Source organism: Zingiber officinale, chromosome 9B (genome assembly GCF_018446385.1).
Source record: "Zingiber officinale cultivar Zhangliang chromosome 9B, Zo_v1.1, whole genome shotgun sequence".
NCBI lineage: Eukaryota > Viridiplantae > Streptophyta > Magnoliopsida > Zingiberales > Zingiberaceae > Zingiber > Zingiber officinale.
Genome location: NC_056003.1, coordinates 87,160,279 through 87,182,411, shown reverse-complemented (window position 1 = coordinate 87,182,411; position 22,133 = coordinate 87,160,279). Strand labels below are relative to the sequence as shown.

General features: G+C 42.1%; 1 protein-coding gene across 1 annotated transcript; it reads right to left on the bottom strand.

Annotated features, from left to right (window-relative positions):
* Positions 1-39: 39 nt before the first annotated feature.
* On the bottom strand, positions 40-19,651 carry LOC122024727. The gene is made up of 2 exons (XM_042583398.1): positions 19,494-19,651; positions 40-398 (listed from the first exon to the last, which is right to left on the bottom strand). The coding sequence occupies exons 1-2, from the start codon at positions 19,577-19,579 to the stop codon at positions 191-193; spliced, it is 294 nt and encodes a 97-aa protein (XP_042439332.1). The 5' UTR covers positions 19,580-19,651; the 3' UTR covers positions 40-190.
* Positions 19,652-22,133: the final 2,482 nt, after the last annotated feature.

Genomic DNA, 22,133 nt, shown 5'->3' with positions numbered 1-22,133 from the left:
TGGAACAAATTAGATTGAACCCTCAACCAACTCAGGCAATTTGACCTAGCCAAATTCCTTACTAAGATCTGAGCGAGTCCATAGTAGTTTGACAAGCACAGCATTAATGATTCATTCATCTCCAAGACTTTAACATCAAGAGAAAGTACTAGTACTAGGCATTTATAGACTCAGTTATGGATGCCGGAAACTATTCGAAGTTATAATGCTTGTCGATGGCCACTGAGACATCCCAAGTGCACTTCATGCCTTTGGGGAACTCCACCAAATCACCTGCCTCAATCTCCACATACTCATTTCCATGGCCTTCAGGGTACACCTTTACTTTTCCCTCTAGCAGATAGCAAGTCTCCTTCGCTGTGTATGTCCATGGAAATTTGCTGGGAGGGCATCCCCATCTATATATTATACATGAAAAATATATTACTATGAATGATAACAATTTCAAATGCCAAAAGCCAGTAAATATTACTATGCAAAAAAAATTATGAAAATGGAAATTTGATCGACGAAAGAAAGTTATAGCACTCGTGTTTCACTTTTAGAAACCAGTTTCTTAACTGGAGATTAATTTTACTACATATTTCATAGAAGCAATACATACGGCTAGCAACTGTTTCTCACGATATCTTCATTTTCCAGTTCTAGTTTTTTCGACTCTCCATATGCAAAACACCCACCAGATTGTGTCGCTTTCCTTCCACTTTATGCCACCGGAAAGTGTTTACTAGTTTTATGGTGCAACTAATAAAATTGAGTTAAATAATCTTCACCAATCACATATGGCAATCTTCAAACATATAGAATTATCTTATTTCCATATTTTGAAAGCATTGATAGATGAAGTATATTGTATAGTTGACAAGATGTAATAATCAGGAGTATTCTACATTTGAGCTATCAATATTTTAAAAAAAATACCATCAAGACCATTGCATACTAGATTTGGTCTAAAAGCGATGAAGATAGTTGGTTGGGAATGTGGTCCTGCTGTTGACCAAATGAAAACTCCTCACTGTCCTGCGTAACACAAAGCGCGTTAGTGTCAGACCAAGGAAGGAGTTCCTAACGTTGGTCCTCCGACGCTTAAGTCAGTGATTGATTTATGAGGAGGAATAGTGAAAAAAACTGTAGTAGCGAGCATGTAAAATTATAAAGCGTCGCATACCTCCGTCTGTAAATGGAGACCTCTTTTTATAGTATCAGTTGTCTCTATGCACGCATCTCCAAGTATTTACACGATTTCCAAAGCACTCCTAAGAAAGGACATGTCATAAAGTGATTTTAACACATTTCCTTAAATAAGCCCGTAAATCTCTATGATTTGATACACTGGAAACTTCAAAAGCGTGATTTGTCTAAGGATATTCTCTGTCTTTCGTGGCACAAACGTCAAAACAGAGTGCGAAACCGTTGGGCTTGGGGTCGACAATGGACCAACCGGGACCATTCAAGAGGGTTGACAGCTCAGCCTTGAAGAAAATGAGCAGTGACCCAGTCTACATTTGACTTATCCAGTGGCTTCACAGGAACGTTGTGTCCAACTTACAGCCTCAATCGGTAAAGCAGTTGGTCAAGTTACTTAATACTTAGCAATGAGGTTTACCTGCTTGTCCCTGGTTGAGGCACAAAATTCAACCGATCGGAAGGCCCGGTTGGCCAGGTTCTCACTACTCCGTGCACTATGCCTACACGTAAGAGGATCCGCGCTCAAGTTTCGAAGCCCGGTTGACCACTCGTGCCCAACCGCAGTTCTAGGCCCGATCGGCCAAGCAAGTCCGACCGACAGTTTAATGCCCGATCGACTACTTGAGTTGTTTAGGCGCCCCCCCCTGCTACTGTTGGTGATATTGACCACTTCTTGACTTTGACTGTCATACCAACCGATCTTCCTTGCCTTTGGGGGGGTTCACCCTTATCACTGTATCACAAGCCTCCCCTCCAACTCTAGTTGAAGGAGACTGCAAGTCGCGGACTGACTAGGTGTTTAGTATTATTCGTAATCCTCATTTCCGGCAGGCATTTCACTTTCTTAGCTATCACTCGACTTGAACCATTGTCCTTATCTCTAATTGCTTCGTGAATTCTTTATTCCTGGACCGGGGAATTTGTAGTATGGTGCCGCTCAGCTCGAATGCCAGCGGTACTTAGTTGTTATCGCCCTATGCTTCTTCTTTTTCCCGGACGAGCTCCAATTCTCTACAGTGCCCTTTTATTAAGACTGACATTATTCTAATCTCTCGGAAATCGAACAAATTCCCTATAATTAAAGCAAGGCATACCGAGCATGTTTTTTCATCATGAGCCTGCTGATTGCTTCCATTCCTCATAAATGCACCTTTGATTCACCGCCATATGTCACACTCTCAAGCCGTCGAATATTCGATGTGATAGGCGATTATTGGGATTCGATGTGACAGCTACCTTTATAAATTTGACAGCCCAGATAAAATCTGGCCTTTTTATGTCCTTGATCGGACGACCTCAAGTAACTAACGATAGGGTTTTTAAGGCCTTCGTTTTTCTTTACATTGCAGTGGTTTTTATTTTGCCTTTACCTTCTTTCTCGTTCCCTACTCGTCGCTGATGATTAACTTTCAATAAGTTCCATCTTCTTTTTTCCAACTTTTGATCTTCTTTTCCTCATGACCTCCTCACCTTCTCCTCTCCCGGCTGCCCCCGGCTTGTGGTACACCTCCACTTCATCCGACTTCAATGGCGATGAAGTAGACCAGATGAAACTTACCTACCACATCCCTTCTAACCATCAGATTGTCATCCCCTCGGCCAATGCCCATCGTCACATATCTCCGGATCGCTTTCTCATTTTTTTAAGGATCAACTATATATCGGCCTCCGTTTTCCAATACACCTCTTTTTTTCTGAAGTTTGTAGATATTTCCACATCCCTTTACAATAACTAGTACCTAACTCCTTTAGGTTGCTGTGTGGGGTTGTAGTGTTGTTTCGTTTATACAGAATCCCTTTACTCCTACGGGTTTTTTTTATTATTTTTATTACCTGAAACAATCTGAGCCACGGGTCTTTCTCTTTCAAAAAAGGTAGATCCGCTACCTTAGCGGCCCACCTAGTGCCAGCCCCACAGATATGGAAGGAGGTTCATGCAGGTACACAGGCCATAGGCGCATGGCGGGGTAAACCCCAGGTCGTCAGTTCCTGAGAATCGACCCCTGGCAATTACGCCAGAGATACCATGCGCCCACCGTTTGTGCTACGCCCTGGGGGCACGGGTCTTTCTCTTTCAAGCCTCAGTGGACGTTGCATACTTTGATAAAATACCTTCGTCCAATAAGGGCGGGAAGTCCCATTACTTCTATCTCCGACTCCCCGACCGGGCAACCTTCCTGACCGGCTGGCAAATGGAGCCACCCAACCCTCCCGAACTGGGTAAATATAGGTGGAAGCTTGTCTACCTTGAAGCCGCTGCTTAGCTGACCGGACTAAAATATCATATGCATAAGTTACTGCTTGAGGGCGAGCTATACATGTTTGGGTAGAGTCCCATTCGCGCTCGGTTGCCCGACTCCTTCGGTGAGAAATTCTTCCCTCTATTATTTTTGGATCTATCTGATTTCTTTTTCTTTTTTGCAGCTAAAGTGATGTGGAAGACTTTGCTAAGCAACTCCACAAAGTTAACCGATGAGAAGCTCGAGGTCTGTGGAGCTGCCGAGCTGGAGAGCCACGGGCTCTTGTCGGTCAGAGCCTCTGAAGGGCCCATCGGCGAAGGAGAGAGTCGAATGGCGGGGAGCGATGTCGCCGTTAGCACTAAGGAACTGCCTCTAAAGTTCAAGCCCATAGAAGTTCCTTTGGAGTCCACAACTTCCGCCGAGCCTTTGCAACAACGTCAGTGCCGCAAAAGACTCTAAACGGAAGCCTCCAGCCGATCAACGAGATTCGCTCAGCCAAGCTCTGCTGCAGTGTCCGTGCGACCACCTTCCGAGCGGGGAGAAAATTCTACCTCTGCCATTCCTGAGAGAGCAGTTGGTCGACCAACTCCCACCTCCGATCGGACTCCTTCCTTATCTGATTTGCGACCGATGTTAATTTTGCGCAACCGATATCTTATTTGATGCCTCCGCCAGCTGACCCAGCGGCCCTTCTTTCCACCATACGTTCCATTCCTTTGGCCAAATCCAAGAGCAAGTCCAGCTCAGAGCCCATTGGCTCGGGTACACATAGGTGAATTACTACCGTACTCAAGTTGCCTATAGACGAATGATGTCATCCGAACCCCAACGAGCCACACTCCCCCGAGCATAAGATTAGAATCCAAGTTCCCTTAGCTCAAACCTGAGCGGACGCCAGAGCCCAAGCGGCGACAAGCTCCCCCAATGAGCTTGCTGATCGTTTTAGCCAAAATTCTACTGAGGTACGCACATTTGGTATTTAAACATATATGTTTCTCGGTCGGCTCCACTTGACCTTCTCTATTTTATTAGTTTTTGGTGGAAAGCTTGGCTATGTGCCAGAGGATGGCTCAGCTAAGTCACGAATATAAGCAATTGCCAGATACAACCGGGGGGACGGATGCACCCTAAGCTACATCCGGGTGGCTTTCTTTAGAGGTGGCTCAGCTAAAGGAAGAAATAGAGAAACAATCTGAGCAACTTTTGGGGTCCGAGCGGGTGCTCACCGTGAGCAAGAATCATGACCAAGTCATCCGACCCAAGTGACTAATGAAGCAGTCTAAGAATTATGAATCACGGGTCAACTCAACCAACACCATGAAACTAAGGGTCATTGAAGACTTGGATATCAAGAATAGGCCCGAGCTCTAGCCAAAAAGCTTGAGGAGGCGGAAGCCGCTTTGCTTACCGAACAAGTTAGTCGAACGGTTGAGCAGGCAGGCCACGAGCTCCAACTTGGGGAGCATCAACAAACAATTGCTGAGAAAATTGCCGAGCGGACAACACTTAAAAAGGAGCTTGAAGCCTCTCAAGTGGAGATGACTAGGGGTGTAATCGAGTCAAGCCGAACCGAATTCTTGAATGTTTGAATTTAGCTCGTTTATAATCCAACCGAGCTCGAGCTATATTTAACGAATATATTCATAGCTGACGAGCTTATTCGAACTTTTATCGAGCCCAAACGAGCTTAATAAATATAAATTATAAATTTAAATATTCATTAAAAACTAAATTATATATTTAGAGAAAACTATAATATTCTTATTAAAATTTATAATTCTATTTAAATAAATAAATTTAATATATTTATCTATATGTTCCATAAATAGAGTGAAAAATCTATAAATTTAATATCAAAATTATTATTTTTATTTAAAAATTAATTCATGAACTTAACGAACATGTTCACGAGTTAACGAGTCAAATATTGAAACTTGAGATTAGTTTGTTTATCTTAATAAGTCTCGTTAAACGAGTTCAAACAAACTTTTATCGAATCAAGATTCGAATATCTTATGAGAGGCTTGGTTCATTTACACCCCTAGAGATGACCAACTATAAAGCATTTGAGTCCGGTCGGCTAGAAGCCTACAAGGTCGACTATCTTTGCTCTAGAAATTTCAACCAGATGCTAGCCAATCGGACCAATAAGATGTTTGGGTATGACATTGAGGGGACTCTCAAGCAATTGAAGGATGACGACTATTTATCTACTGAGGTTCCAAGACCTTTATCAAGTGCCAAAAAATCTTGGACGTTATCCCCAACAATGCCTTTGTTGATTTTATGTAGTATCTTCTTTAAGTCATTCAGTGAATTTGGTAAAGATTTAACAACTTTCCATGCTGTGTATGTATTGTTCCTTATTTTTGAACTTTTAACTTCTGAGTGTCTTAGCTTTTAAACGTATTCTTCAGTTTCCTTGGCCTTGGATTTTTTGGTTTACTTGAGTATTGTCATAGAGAGCCTTTATCGCAGTGATTTCCCTAAGTTCTGGAAGATCTTCAGCACTTGGTTGTAGAAGCAAGTTTATTAATAACTCGGCCGGTCAGCTCAACGGTTTAAGATTTGGATGTGACGGCATGCTCACTTATAACTCGGTTGATCGGCTCGAGAGTCTAGAATGTGGACGTGAGAGTAAGTTCACTTATAATTCGGTCGATTACTCAAGAGTCTGGAACTTGGTCATAAGAGCAAACTCACTTATAACTCAGTTACTCGGCACGAGTCTGGGACTTGATCGTGAGAGCAAGCTCATTTATAACTTGACTACTTGGCACAAGAGTTTGGGACTTGGTCGTGAGAGCAACCTCACTTATAATTCAGTTGCTCAGCACAAGAGTCTGGGACTTGGTCGTGAGAGTAAGCTCACTTATTACTCAGTCACTCGGCACAAGAGTCTGGGACTTAGTCATAAGAGCAAGCTCACTTATAACTTGGCTGCTCAGCACGACAGTCTGGGACATGGCCGTGAGAGCAAGCTTACTTATAACTCGGTCATTCGGCACGAGTTTGGGACATGATCGCGAGAGTAAACTCACTTATAACTCGACCGCTCGACATGCGAATTTAGAACTTGATCACGATAGCAAGTTCACTTATAACTCGGCTGCTCAGTACGAGAGTCTGAGACTTGGTCGTGATAGTGAACTTACTTATAACTTGGCACTAGGACTTGATTGTTTTCCCCTTGAATCTGTTTGCATTCATTGAATATAAAATTTTACAAATTACATATATTCAATTTAAACGAACCATTAAGCCCGGTAGAGTTGTAAATGATTTGCGCTCCAAGACCGATCAAAGTTTCTTTCGTCTGAATCCTACAGGTAGTAGGAACTAGAGCTGAGATTCTGCATCACCTTGTATGGCCGGTTCCACGGCAGCTCCAAATTGCTAACGTTTTTAACCAGCTTAACTCTTTTCTATACTAAGTCGCCAACTTAGATCTCGGGATAACCCTCCGATTATAGCTCTACTTCATTTTTTGTCGGTACTTCGTTAGTTGAGCGGCAGCCTTGTCTCTGATTTCCTCCGCTCAGTCCAGCTTCACTAGACCCGATTGACATTCTCTTCGTCACATAATTATATCCAATCAGATCCAATACCGACTTCGACGAGTATGGTCGCCTTTCCTCCATATACTAGACAGATCAGAGTTATGCCCGTAGACTCCCGAGGTGTGATGCGATGAGCCCATAGCACACTCGGGAGTTCATCCACTCAGCTTCCTCCAAGATGGTCGAGGCGGGTTTTGAGTCCGCTAATAATCTCTTTGTTAGTGACTTCCACCTATCTATTGCTTTGGACATAAGCCATGGACGTGAAAGCCTATAGTATGTCATAGCTTGAACACCATTCTCTGATCCCCCGCCCTTGGAATTATCTTCGATTATCAGAAACTATCTTGTGAGGAATGTCGAATCAACACACTATATTTTGCCATAGAAATTTAATGACCATATGCTCCGTTATTTTAACGAGTGGTTCCGCTTCCACCCATTTAGAGAAACAATTAGAGCCGTCAATTTGGGTTAAGCTCGTTGGATTGGCCCGCCGCGTCAAATAATTTAATTGAGTTGGGTTAAAATTTTATCAACTCAAGCCCGCCATGGGCTGACCCGCCTAGGCCCGCAACTCGCCTAGTCAGCCCACGACGGGCTTGGGTTGGCTTGTGGGTTGAGAAACACATATTTTTTTGGTAGGACAAATGTAGCATGAACATAAGTACATTTCATATCATAGGAGATGATCAAATTCGATTATTATATTGTTTGAGCAAATCATTAAATTAAATAAATATATTTATTAGAAATTTAATTATGGATATAAATAAATTTTTAACGATATTTTTTCTACAAACAAAATTTTAACAACAGATCAAATACATTATACATGCCCGAAGAAGAGATTTATTAATTTCATATCAATATTCTTTCATGTCGTCGGACAACATCAGTGATTCCTCTCATCGTGGGGGCCTCGACACTAATGGCGAGACCTCGGTGCTGATGGTGAAACCTTGCCGCCGGCAGGCATGTCGGAAAGTAAGGCCAGCCAGCGGCGAACGCTAACGGAGTGTGTTGGTCGAAAGCTGAGGCTTCTCGTCACCTTGTCGTCGGAGAAGTTGGTAGAGGACTTGGAGAGGATGAGATAGACGAGAGTCTGAACCAGAGAACAGCGCCACCTTCGTCAGCACGTCGGAGTTGGAGAAGAAGTCATCCATCACTCAAATTAAGTGATTAAAATCATAGAGTAAATTAAGAGAGATTATTGAGATCAGCTCAAGGTAGGTTTTTTTTTTAAAATCATCTCCTACAATAGGCGCAACGGTAAAGTTGTTGTCATGTGACCAAAAGATCACGGGTTCAAATCCTGGAAACAGTCTTTTGCAAAATCAAGGTAAGGCTGCGTACAATGAATCCTTCCCCGAGACCCCGCATGGTGGGAGCTTCGTGCACCGCTGCCCTTTTATCTCCTACAATAAGCATTTTTTAAAAAATCATCTCCTACAGTAGGCATATTTTTAAAATTTTTGATGGGTCTGCGGGTTAGTCAGCTTAACCCACAACCCGTCTTAGATTGGGTCAGATTGGAGATTTTCCAATCCACCAAGATGACGGATCGGCCCGCCCCGCCAAATGACTGGTCTGTCATAGGCCGACCCGCCCCACCATGAGTTGACCCATCTGAACAGCTCTCGACCCGTGGTGGGCTTGGGTTGGCCTGGGGGTTGAGAAACACATATACCTTCTTTTTTGGTAGGGCAAATGTAGCATGAACATAGTACATTTCATACGATAGGAGATGATTGTTGAGACCCTTGGCTATGGATCGCGTAATGGGACTATTTACCGGCTGGTAGGCAGGATCAACCTTCGTCTTCTTCGTTTTACGACCTTGACGGCCTATAGTGGTAGGGGGATTTGAGGCTCGAGGAAATTAGAGAACCTATCGATCTATGGATTTAATTTCTTTTTTGTAAAACTCAAGGATAATCTTTATTGTATTATTTCAACCATTTAAATACAACTAAGACGTTCCTTCTAGACGAAGGAAGAAGACAACCCTTGAATAAGAAAGGTTTTATTCTAACCAAAAATAAAAAGATACTAGACTCAATTCTATTTATAATAAAAGATACTTGAGTCAAATAAAATCAATTACTATAAATTATTATAGCAGAATCAATTCTCTTGATTTACACCATCCTTTCTAAATCTGTCGTGCGTGTATCTCTTATATTTGATGGGTTTTAGATTCTCTTTTGTTGTACGGGCTCGGTCCATAACATTACTCCCTCCCTGAGAAACGGGTTTGTCCGTAAACACGAATGATGGGTAACGTTCCATGATAGCCACTGCATCTTCACATGAAGCCTCAGCAGGTGATAAGCCCTCCCAATGAACCAGAATTTGAGAGCGTCCACGATGTGAGCGATAGTCGAGAACCACTAGAGGAGAAGGAATGTAATCTTCCTAATTTATGGGGGAAAGAGTGGGGACGCTAGGGATGCTACCATGATATTTCTTTAAAGAGGACACATGAAAAACGGGGTGGAGCTTGACGTGGTCTGGGAATTGGAGTTTGTAGGCAACATGACCCACACGGTCAATGATTTTAAAAGGCTCATAAATCCGAGGAGATAGTTTTGAATGGTTCTTGGACGCTAAACTTACTTGACGATAAGACTGAAGCTTTGACGACCTCATATCGCCTATCTCAAATCGTACCTCCTGATGGGATGAATCATATTGAAGTTTCAAGTGATTTTGGGTAGCAAAAAGGTTTCCTCGTAGATTCTTCAGAAGTTGTTCCCGAATTTGTAGCTCCTGATCTACTGATTCAATATGAGAAGTACCAACCAAATATAATGATAGGCGTGGAGGCGATCGCCCATACACAAACTCGAACGAGGTGACCTTGAGGGATGTGTGATAACCAGTATTGTAACAAAATTCTCCCCAAGAGATCCAATATACCCATTTCTTTGAAAATTCTCCCATAAAGCAATGCAAATGCATCTCAATAACCCTGTTCATGATTTCGGTCTGGCCATCCGATTGGGGATGGTAAGCGGACGAGAAACAAAGTTGCATCCCACTAAGGCGAAATAGTTCCTTTCAGAAAGAACTAGTGAAGGTTGCATCACGGTCGTTGACGATGGTTTCTGGAAGACCGTGGAGCTTAAAAATGTTATCAAAGAAAACTCGAGTCACCTTTACAGTTGTGTATGGGTGTGATAAAGGGATGAAATGGACATACTTAGAGAAGCGATCCACAACAACAAACAATACAATTTTACCCTGAGATAGAGGCAACCCATCAATAAAATCCATGAAAATGTCCTACCACACTTGGTGAGGAACAGGCAAGGGTTGTAGTAATCCCACGGGCTTCAAATGCTCCACTTTATTGTGTTGGCAGATTGGACATTCACGCACAAACATGTGAACCTGCTGTTTCATCCCGAGTCAATAGAAATCTCGTGTAATTCGATATAATGTCTTCTGATATCCTTCGTGAAACTCATTATGTATCATGGTTATTATTTTAGAAGTGAGAGGAGATGTAGCAAGGAGATAGATTCTACCTTGAAGAATAAAAGTCCTTCCTTGTACTCCATACGACCTTCGCCTCGCTATGACACCTGAATAAGGTGTTGAATTTCTGAGGAAGTAGAATATTCAGATTGGATGTCCTCTGTTAAATTTAATTTAGCCATGGAGATAGCGGTCAACTGTCCATTATTGTTGTCACGACATGAAAGTGCATCTGGTACCACATTGTTTCAGCCTGCTCGATATTCGATAAGAAAATCAAAACCTAGTAGCTTACTAATCCAGTGTTGTTGAGACGAGTTGGTAATCCGTTGTTCCAATAAAAATTTTAGATTGTAATGGTCAGTTCAAACTAGGAACTTGTGTCCCCAAAGATAAGCATGTCAATGACGTATAGCTTTGGCCATCCGATGAGTTGTTTCTCATAAGCAGGGAGCTTCTTGTGTCGTTTGGCCAAAGGACGGCTAAAAAAACAATGGGGCATCCTTCTTGCTGCAGAATTGCACCGATCCCCATATCTGAGGCATCACAATCCACCACAAATGGTTTTGAGAAATCGGGCAAGGCAAGTACCGGTGTGGAAGTAAGGACGATCTTTAGCTTTGGGAATGCCAATTCCGCCGCCTCATTCCATTCAAAAGAGTTCCTTCGCAAGAGGCTAGTTAGAGGGGACGCCAACTATCCATATCCTTGGACAAATTTACGATAGTACCCTGTGAGCCCTAGAAAATCATGAAGGGCACGAAGAGTAGTGGGTTGTGGCCAATAGAGAATTGCTTCAATTTTGCCATTATCGATGGCCACCCCTGAACGAGAAATGATGTGACCACGATAGGCAATTTCCGTCTGAGCAAATAAACACTTAGAATTTTTTAGGAAGAGGTGTTGCTACTGTAATATCCCAAAAACGAGCTGCAAATGGTGGAGATGTTCCTATCAAGAAGTACTGTAAACCAATATATCATTAAAGAAAATTAGTACAAATTTTCTCAGAAAATCGTCAAAGACATTATTCATAAGAGCTTGAAAAGTTAAGGGCGCGTTGGTGAGCCCGAATGACAATACTACGAACTCAAAATGACCATGGTGAGTGCGAAAAGCCGTTATAGAAATGTTGTCCGGTTGCATTCGGATTTGGTGATATCCGGATCTCAGGTCCGACTTAGTAAAATAAAAGGATTCATGTAATTCATCAAGCAATTCATCAATCACAAGGATAGGAAATTTATCTTTAATTGTCTTTTCATTGAGAGCCCTATAATCCACACAAAAGCGGCATGTGTCGTCTGTTTTTTTTTTACCAGTAAAACTAGCGAAGAAAAAGGAGATGTGCTTTGTCTAATCAGGCCCTTGGCAAACATGTCATTGCATTGATGCTCGATTTCATCTTTTTACGCATGGGGGTATCTATAAGGACGCACCACGATAGGGTTGGTACCTTGTCCAAGTAAAATTTTGTGGCAACACTTACGAAAAGGTGGAAGGCCGTTGGGTTCCTCAAAAATTGCAGCATACTTTTCGAGAATATGTCGTTTTTCATTAACTTTTGGAAGGGTAGCTATTGCGAGAGAGGTCACTTCTGCTGTTAGAGTAGCATCCGATCCTTGTAAATAAATGGTGTTGCCGGTATGTTGAAAGCTCATGCACATCTGGGAGAAATCCCAAAGGATAGGACTAAGGGTGCGAAGCCAGTTGACTCCCAACACTGCTCCAATGTCCCCCAACGGTAGAATGAAGAATTCTATATTAAATTTGTGATCATCCAAATGGATTAATACATTGCGGCAAACACCAAGGTAGTCGTCGCCCATTAGCTACTGCCACCCAGAGCGCAAGACTTTTGTCAAGCCCAAGATTAATGCAAGTGCTGAATTTAAAAAGTAATGAGTACTTCCCGAGTCGATGAAGACTAGCAAGGGGGTGTGGTTAATTCGTCCTTGAATCCGCATGGTTTGAGAAGCACGGAAGCCAGTGATCACATTGAGGGAAATTTCAAAATCCTCAATGTGGTTCTATTTATCATAATCTTCTAATCCCTCAAGCCAAAAATGACGTTTGCAACGACTGTGAATGTTAAGTTCGTTGCAATTAAAACAAAAACCCTTGGCACGCCGTTCTTCCATTTCCGTTCGATTTAATCGTTTGATAAATAGTTGCTTCAGTGGCAGAATGGGGGTGCGCTGCGGTGTGACCGTTGATTCAGATCGTTTAGAGCAGTGTTCATAAAGGCAAGCAAAACTCATAGCCAAAGTGAGATCTTCTGCGTGGTGAAGCTCGACTTCCACAGCGATGTGATCTTGGAGGCCACTAATGAATATTTGCACTTCTTGCTCTGAGGTTAAGGAACTCGCTCGTGCCGCCAATTGTTCGAACTTTCGCTGGTAGTCTTCCACGGATCCTGATTGTTGAAGTTTTGCAAGTTCGCCCAATTCGTTGTTGCGAATAGGTGGCCCAAACCTCAAATTACACTGATCTTTGAATTCCTCCCATTGAATATGAGATCGATCACGTTCGAGTTTGATGAACCATAATTGGTCATCTCCCTCAAGATGGAACGAGGCGAGGCCCACCTTTTCTTCCTCCAAAGCGCGTTGATGGCGAATAAAATGATCGCATCAATTGAGTCATCCCAAAGGATCAGACTCACCATCATAACATGAGAAATCCAGTTTCGAATATCGTGATATATATGAGGATCCCTCTTCATGACCATGATACCCTTTCGAGCGGTGCCTTTGTGGATCGGTATGATTGTTGCTCTCTTCACCTCGATGGTTGTTGTGCGAGTGTAGATTATAAAAGCTTTTCGACAATTCCTCTAGTTGAGCATGGATGAGCTGCTGTCGTTTTTCATTGGAAGCTTTGTCCTCTTGGTAGATTTTGAGAAACGCATCAAAACATTGTTAAAGTACTTGTGAGTCACCCATTATGACGGGACACCAATTTGTTGAGACCCTTGGCTATGGATCGCGTAATGGGATGATTTACCGGCTGGTCGGCAGGATCAACCTTCGTCTTCTTGGTTTTACGACCTTGACAGCTTACGGTGGTAGGGGGATTTGAGGCTCGAGGAAATCAGAGTCTCTTGATCTATGGATTAAATTTCTTTTTTGTAAAACTCAATGATAATCTTTATTACATTATTTCGACCATTTACATACAACTAGGACGTTCCTTCTCGACGAAGGAAGAAGACAAACCCTGAATAGGCTTCTCCAGCGCCGGTGGACTTAAAGAACTAGCCAACTTGACCAGCTTATCCGCATATTGATTATCTGCTCGGAGAATTTTTCATATTATCACCTCTTGGAATCTTGACTTCAACTTTTCAAACGCCTCAGCATACATTTTCAATCGTTCATTATTTATTTCAAAATTACTGAGAGTAGTTGGGTTGCTAGTTGAAAATCCAAATAAATGAGAACCCGAGTAACCCCCACATATTTAGCTGCCTGCTACATACCGACGATCAAAGCTTCATATTTTGCTTCATCATTAGTAGTCTGATAATCCAGCCGAATGGACAGTTACATTCTGTCTTCACACGGTGATATCAACAGGATAAATCCACTGTCCTGTCAAGTGGACGATCCATCAACATAAATTTTTAAGGTTTCATATGGCTTGGGACTTTACATACCTGTCACAAAATTAGCTAAGGCTTGTACTTTGATCGTCGATCGGGGTTGGTATTGTATATCGTATTCACTTAACTACGTGGCCCACTTGATTAGCCGTCCCGACGTCACCGAGTTGAGAACTCAGCCCAACGTACTGTTAGTTAAAACAATTATAGGATGAGATAAAAAGTAAAGGCGTAACCTCCGAGCGGCTAATATCAGTCCGTACACCAACTTCTCAAAAGGAGTATAACAACATTCAACATCTTTCAATAAATGACTGAAAAAGTACACTAGCTATTATTCATGGTCGTCCTGCCGCGCCAACGCCGATCCGACAGCCCATTCAATGGAGGACAAATACATCCACAGCAGCTCGTCCTCAATGGGCTTCGCAAGTACAGATAAAAAATATAAATAACTTTTAAGTTCTTCCAGCGCTTTGTCACACTTGGCATCCCATTGAAATTTGATGACTCGGTGAAGTATCTTGAAAAATGGAAAACTCCGATTGGACAACTTTAAGATGAATCGGGAAAGAGCGATAATTCATCCGGTCAGGCGCTAAGCCTCCTTTAGATTGCATGGTGGGGGCATATCTTGGAGGACCTTTACTTTGGTAGGGTTGGCCTCGATTCCCCGCTCAGTCACGATATAGCCGAGGAAGCGTCCACCAACTCAGAGGGATTTTATTAGAATATCATCAACATATACCTCCATCTTACTGCCAACCTGCCTTCAGAACACCCTGTTCATAAGCCTCTGGTATGTTGGCACCCATTCTTTAGTCCGAACGGCATGACATTGTAGCAGTAGGTTCCATCCGCCGTAATGAAGCTGGCCTTCTCTTGATCCTCCTTTGCGAGCGGGATCTGGTGGTATCCATGATATACATCCAGCATGCATATAAACTTGCAGCCAATAGTAAATCCACCACTTGATCAATGCTTGATAGAGGATAGTAATCTTTTGGGCACACCTTGTTCAAGTCTCTGAAGTCCACACAGACCAGACACTTATTCCCCAGCTTGGATACTAATACCATGTTCGCAAGCCAGCTCGGGAATTGTACTTTCTGTATGTGCCCAGCTTCAAGTAACTTGTCAACTTCCACTCAAATAATTTGATTTTGTTCTACTCCAAAATCTCTTTTCTTCCGTTTGATCGGTCGAGCGTCCGATCAGACGTGGAACGGTTTTCTTTAACGGGCTCAGATCGACGACGATGAAGGTAGATGCCTCCGATCGGCTGGGATGAATTTACACTTCTTTTTCTTCATAGACCAAAGTGAGGAGCCTCCCGAATTGCATTGACCTACAGCTGTTTTGCCTTCCAAGCGGCCCGACACTCAGTTTTCACAATCTCCACGTAGCATTGGTGTACTACGAGCTGATCACCCCTAACTTCGCCGACCGAATCGTTGATTTTATAACAAAATATGGAGACAACTAGGAACTCGTTTAATGCCGGTCAGCCAAGTATAATGTTGTAAGCCGAGAGGGTGCCCACCACAATGAAATTTGTTCGGCGAGTCCTCATGAGCAACTCCTTTCTGAGAGAGATGGCCGAACTTGGTCGATCGGCTGGGTGTTGTCATTGGTTGAAGCTCATCTTTGTTCATCTGAAGTTGGTCAAACACCTTCTTGAATATTATGTTAACCGAGTTACCCGTGTTAACAAAAGTACGATAAACTTTGTAATTAGCAATCATCGCCATAATAATTAAAGCATTATCATGAGACATTTCTATTCCCTCCAAGTCTCGAGGACCGAAACTAATCTCTGCTCCTTGTGCTTTCTCCTTGCTGCACCCGACTGCGTGGATTTCTAGTTGTCGTGCATGTGCTTTTCTGGCCCGGTTGGAATCACCGTCGGTCGGGTCACTCACTATCATGCCAATATCACCTCGAGTCGCGTTGCCGCGATTTTCCTCCTCTCGGGTCGATACACTCGAACGGGCCTCATGTTGTGTCGCCAAGCGATGGTAAGTGCAAAACATCGGCGTCCACTGTCGAGCCCTATAGATCTGGTTCGATCGACTTCCACATGCTAGACCACATTTGGTAGAGACTTATGTTGTTGCTATTAAGGGCCCAATCAGGGCCCTTTTGGAGGCAGATTGTTGTTGGCCACTCGGGGCTCGAGAGCGACAGCTGCCTCAGGAACCACCTCTTTCTTCCGAGCGGACTGAATTTCTTTCACGTTGATGTATTTTGTGATTTGTCCGAGCAGATGGTCGAAATCTCTCGGACGCTTTCTGATGAGAGATCGGAAAAAATCATTATCTGTAAGTACCTGAAAAAATGCACTTACCAAAATTAAAAATTTCCTGAGTGGTCGACGGGATGTCTATGGCCACTTGGTTGAATCTTTTGATATATGTCCGTGGCGTTTCTTTGGGCCCTTGCCTGGGCGAGAATAAATTCACTGTCGTCTTCTGTTGGCCACTCGGGGCTCGAGAGCGACAACTGCCTCAGGAACCACCTCTTTCTTTCGAGCGGACTGAATTTCTTTCACGTTGATGTATTTTGTGATTTGTCCTTGCAGATGGTCGAAATCTCTCGGAGGCTTTCTGATGAAGGATCGGAAAAAATCATTATCTGTAAGTCCCTGAAAAAAGGCACTCACCAAAATTAAAAATTTCCTGAGTGGTCGACGGGATGTCTATGGCCACTTAGTTGAATCTTTTGATATATGTCCGTGGCGTTTCTTTGGGCCCTTGCCTGAGCGAGAATAAATTCACTGTCGTCTTCTGATAGCAACGGCTGCTAGCAAAGTGTTGAACCGCTCGGAAATCTTTGAAGCTACAGATGGACCCGACCAACAATCTTTCGAACAATCTCTGCAAGGAGCCTCACAGAGTGGTGAGAAATACTCGACACTTAACTCCATTTGTATACTGGTGGAGCATGGCTATATTCTCAAACTTTAGCAAGTGATCTTCGAGGTCGAATGCTCTTCCATATTCTCCGATTGACAAGGGTCGGAAATGGGCCGACAATCTGTCATTTAGGATTTCTTGGGCAAACAACGTGTCGATTCTCTCGGAAGAACCACTAACTATCGATTCCTTGCCTTTTCGATTATCCCGGGCAGGCACATTTTCGAAAGACAATTCCTGTGACTTATCCGCCAAGCCTAGATCATTGTGGGGCGTCCGAAACAATGCTCGGTGATAGGCAATCGGGGAATGCGGCGTTGGCGACAGGCAAGTAGCGTCTTCTTGTGTCAAAGTCACTGTAGTAAGTCGTCTAGCATCTTCCACCTTCACGTCTCGAATGCAGGTGAAGTTCCCACATACGACATCAAATATGATTCTGTCTGAAAGCAGTGAAGGTGGTTGGCTGGGAATGTGGCTCTGCTGTTAACCAAACGAAGACTCCTCGCTATCCTGTGTAACACAAAGAGCGTTAGTGCCGGGCTCGGGAAGGAGTCTTCGGCGTTAACCCTCCAACGCTTAAGTCAGTGATTGGTTTATGAAGAGGAATAGTGAAAGAAACTGTAGCAGCGAGCGTGTAAAATTATAGAGCAACACATACCTTCTCCTGTAGATGGAAATTCTTTTTTATAATGTCACTGTTATCTCTATGCACACATCTCCAAGCCTTTACACACTTTCCAAAGCACTTCTAAGAAAGGACAAACCATAAAGTGGTTCTGATACCTTTCCTTAAATAAGCCCGTAAATCTCTATGATTTGATAGGCTAGAAGCTTCAAAAGCGCAATTTATCTGCAGGAAATTCTCTGTCCTTCGTGGCACAAACTTCCAAAAAAGAGTGTGAAACTGTTGGACTTGAGGCCCACAATGGGCCGACCAGCTACCATTCAAGAGGGCTAAAAGCTCAGCCTTGAAGAATATGGCAGTGAGCCAATGGCCCAATCTATATCCGACTTATCCAATGGCTTCAAAGGAACGCTATGTCCGACCGAGCTACAGCCCCGATCGGCAGAGCAAGTTGGTCGAGTTACTTAATACTTAGAAATTTGGTTTATCCGCTTGTCCCTAGTTGAGGCACAAAATCCGCCCGATCGGAAGGCCTGATGGACCGGATTCTCGCTACTCTGTGCACTCTGTCTACACGTAAGAGGATCCGCGCTCAAGCTTCGAAGCCCGGTCGGCCATTTGCGCCCGACTTGCAGTTCTAGGCCCGATCGGCCATGCAAGTCTAACTAGCAGTTCAAGGGTCGATCGACTACTTGAGCTGTTCAGGCGCACCCCTACTACTGTTGGTGATATTGACCACTACCGCCATGTCAGCCGGTCTTCCCTGCTTTGACCTGCTTTTTGAGGATCCACCCATATCATCATATCACATACAAAATACTGAACGATTGATTCACGAAGATCCTCAAATGACTGCTAAGGCTAGTAAGTGCTTAAGAAGCGCAGCGATAAACTACATGATTGAAACTGAAAGGAGTTTGATGAACTAAACAGGGTAATATTAGTAATTTCCTTGGCATGCATAAGTCCACTACGTATGCCTAAGATCTAAAATCATGTCAAATAGCACCTAAAGTAAGACCTCCATGGAAATTTCTCAACTTGTTTACTTGTGATCGTGAAAAGTCAAAAGAATGCCATAATTTCCAAATGCTCACATCATTTGAAATGCTGAAATGCTTAAGTTGGGCTTCAGAATTCTAGAAGCTTGGATCGATTGAGGCCATTGATTGAGGTTCAATGGGTCATTGAAGGATCACAATTCTAGGAAACCCCAACAATATGAAATATAAACTTAATTTTCTATGACTCTGAAGTGTTAGTGAACTTCCATTTCTGATGTTGCCATCCTACTGAAGTCACATCATAAGAATCTCATTGTTTATTTCAATCCTCCACAGTACCATTGTGTATCAAATGCTTGCATCCACATCAATATTCCAACTAAGGTGGAATGATTCTTGATTCATAACTCCCAAAGTTCAACAAAGTGGCCCCAGAAAGCAAGCCATTAAGGCAAGATAAAAATTCAAATAGAATCAGCAAACTAGCCAACAGAGGGCAAGGTGATAGTTATACATTACAAGCATAGCCAATCGACCCTATTCCAACATATCGATCTACAGCTTGATTATAACTTAAATGAAGTTTAACACTGAAATTTCTTTCCCTTCTCTCCATCTAAGGAGGAAAAATCTATGTCCAAGCATTGTTTTTTCAAAATCCATAATGATGTTCACCATTTCAATCATTCATCCTTAAAAGGTTAGACAAATCTCATCACCCTTCCCGATCTTCAAGCTTCATCTTAACACTAATCAAAACATATTCAACGAATCTATAAATAAAAAAAAAACATTTTTCTAGGTCGAACTAAAAACTATTGAAAACACGAGGAAGATGAAAAGAAACCGCGATCGAAAGAGAGGATTCATTTACTTTGGCCATTGCCTGACGCCGAGATCAGCGATCTTGGATTCGTGCGGGTTCTTCTCGATCTTGATCCCCAATTTCTCCGTCGCCATCGTCTCCCACGGCCTCTGCGCCTCTGCAGTCCTCGGCGCTGTCTAACCACAAGGGAAGTTAATAACCTGACCAGCCTCAAATGTTCCGTGTCTTTGCAAGTGGACGCCGGCGATGAAACTACCAGTGAAATAGACGGTCGTGATTATTTTCGAAAAATATTTTCGGTTTTTCTATAATTTTTCTTAAAATACTCACTATATGTTATTTTACATTTAAATTTTATTTCTTTATGTTTCATTTTAAATTGAATCATATTATATATGACATTAATAAAAGATAAAGACATTTTTAAAAAGTTATTAAATTTTAAGGATATGAAAAAATTTATATTGTCCACGTATAAAAAATTAAGGAAAAAAAAGCTATGTTTTAAGACGCCCCCAAATTAAAAGAAACATTTAAGCATTGTTTTTCCAAAAAAAAAAAAAATTAAATTGGACACTCCTTTTGTAATTTTACCTCAAAATTATACTTTAATCCAATATTATTATAGAAGCTATTGGATAACTTCTACAACGTATAGAAATTAGTAAATAACTACTATAACGTATAAAAATTATCCAGTAACTAGTAACTGCTACAATGTGTTTAGGGTAATTTAGGATTTATATCATATAAAAGTTATTCAATAGTGTTAGGTCATTTCGGGAGCTAGAGGTGATGAATAGCTCGTCTTACTCGCTCGCTCATTTCGTCGATGTTGATTTTGTAACGGATAAACTCAAAATAAGCTCTCAATACTAACAAATAGGATTTACTTGGTATTCAACTCAAGATGAGGTGACTAATCCAAGAATCCACACCGAGCATACTCTCCACTATGAAATATACTCATTCTCGGAACAATCCGGAGGTGGAAAAAATCTCTACAACTCAAGAACAAGAAATACAACTCAAAACAAGAAATAAATATACAAATACAAATGAAAAATCTTTTTACTTGATCTCTCGTTGCTTGTGAATGCCTCTTATAAGCTTGGAAGTACAGCAACACCTCAGCCCTAAACTTCCAAGAACTAACGGAGAAGATGGAGTGAAGAGTTCTTTTGTTTGAACTTGTCATCACCTTTATATCTGAGTTTTTAGAGCTCCAAATCAATTGGGCATGCTCAATCGATCGGCTGATCGATTGAGCGCCTCTTGATCGATTACCCAATCGATTAAGAATGTCTCTATGCTTTCACTGTGCTTCGCAGAAAACTTCTCCCAATCGATTAGGAAACTCATTGTTCGTCATGAAGAAATGCTCTCAATCGATCACCTGATCGATTGACCCCTTCAATCGATTCAAAAGCTCAATATTAACTCACAAACTCTCCCAATCGATTGACTAATCGATTGGGAAATATCTTAATCGATTACCCAATCGATCAAGACATTTTACACTTTTCTTCGTCAACCAATCGATTGAACCCCTAATCGATTAGTAAGTAGCAAAATATGTAGAGCTCTAAATGAGCTTCGTTTCGCATCCAAGATCATCTCATTTCGATATCCGAGTCAAAAGTTATGGCCTTCGAAAATTTACTACGTCTGAACTTCCTCGTTCCATGTCAACTCCCTATTAGATTTATGACCGCCAAGTGTTCGGTCAACCTTTGACTCACCTGGACTTTCTCTTTGCCAACTTTCCGTTGGACTTTCGATCACCAAGTGCAGTCCTCCTTGACCCACTTAGATTTTCTCTTTGTCAACTTTCTATTAGACTTTCGATCACCAAATACGGTCCTCCTTAATCCACTTGGATTTTCTTTTTGCCAACTTCTAGTTGGACTTTTGATCATCAAGTGCGATCCTCCTTGACCTACTTAGATTTTCCTCATGCCTATTTTTACTCACTAAGGTTTTTCACCTGACTTCATTCGCCATAATTTTCCAACTGGCAACTGCCTAACTTCACTCACTAAGACTTTTCACCTAGCTTCACTCACCAGAATTTCCCAACTGCCTAGCTTCACTCATCAGAATTTTCCAACTGTCTGGCTTCACTCACCAGGATTTTCCAACTGTATGGTTTCACTCATCATGATTTTCCAATTGTCTAGTTTCACTCACCAGAACTTTTCAGTTGTCTGGCTTCACCTATCAGAACTTTTGCATCAAGTATCCGGTCAACACTGACTTACTTGGATTTTCATCTTCTGTCAATCTTCTCGTTGGACTTGCTTTTACCTAACCTTCAGTTAGAATTTTTCAGTCAAGTATCCGATCAATCTTGACCTACCTAACTTTTTCACATCAAACTGGTCAAATCTTGACCAAAGAAGAATTGCACCAATAATTTCCCCAAATGGACAATTGCACCTACAATCTCTATATATTGTCAAACATCAAAACTCACACATTACAACTTAAGCTTGAGCCAATTCAAACTTAGTTAAGCTGGTCAACCTTGACCTAGGGAAATTGTACCAACAAATAATTACTACAATATGTAAAAACTACCGGTAGCTACTACAACAAATATAAAGTGAGTTTATAATTTAAGATTTATACCATATAAAAACTATCTAATAGCTACAACAATATATTGAAGTTATTTGGTAGTTATTA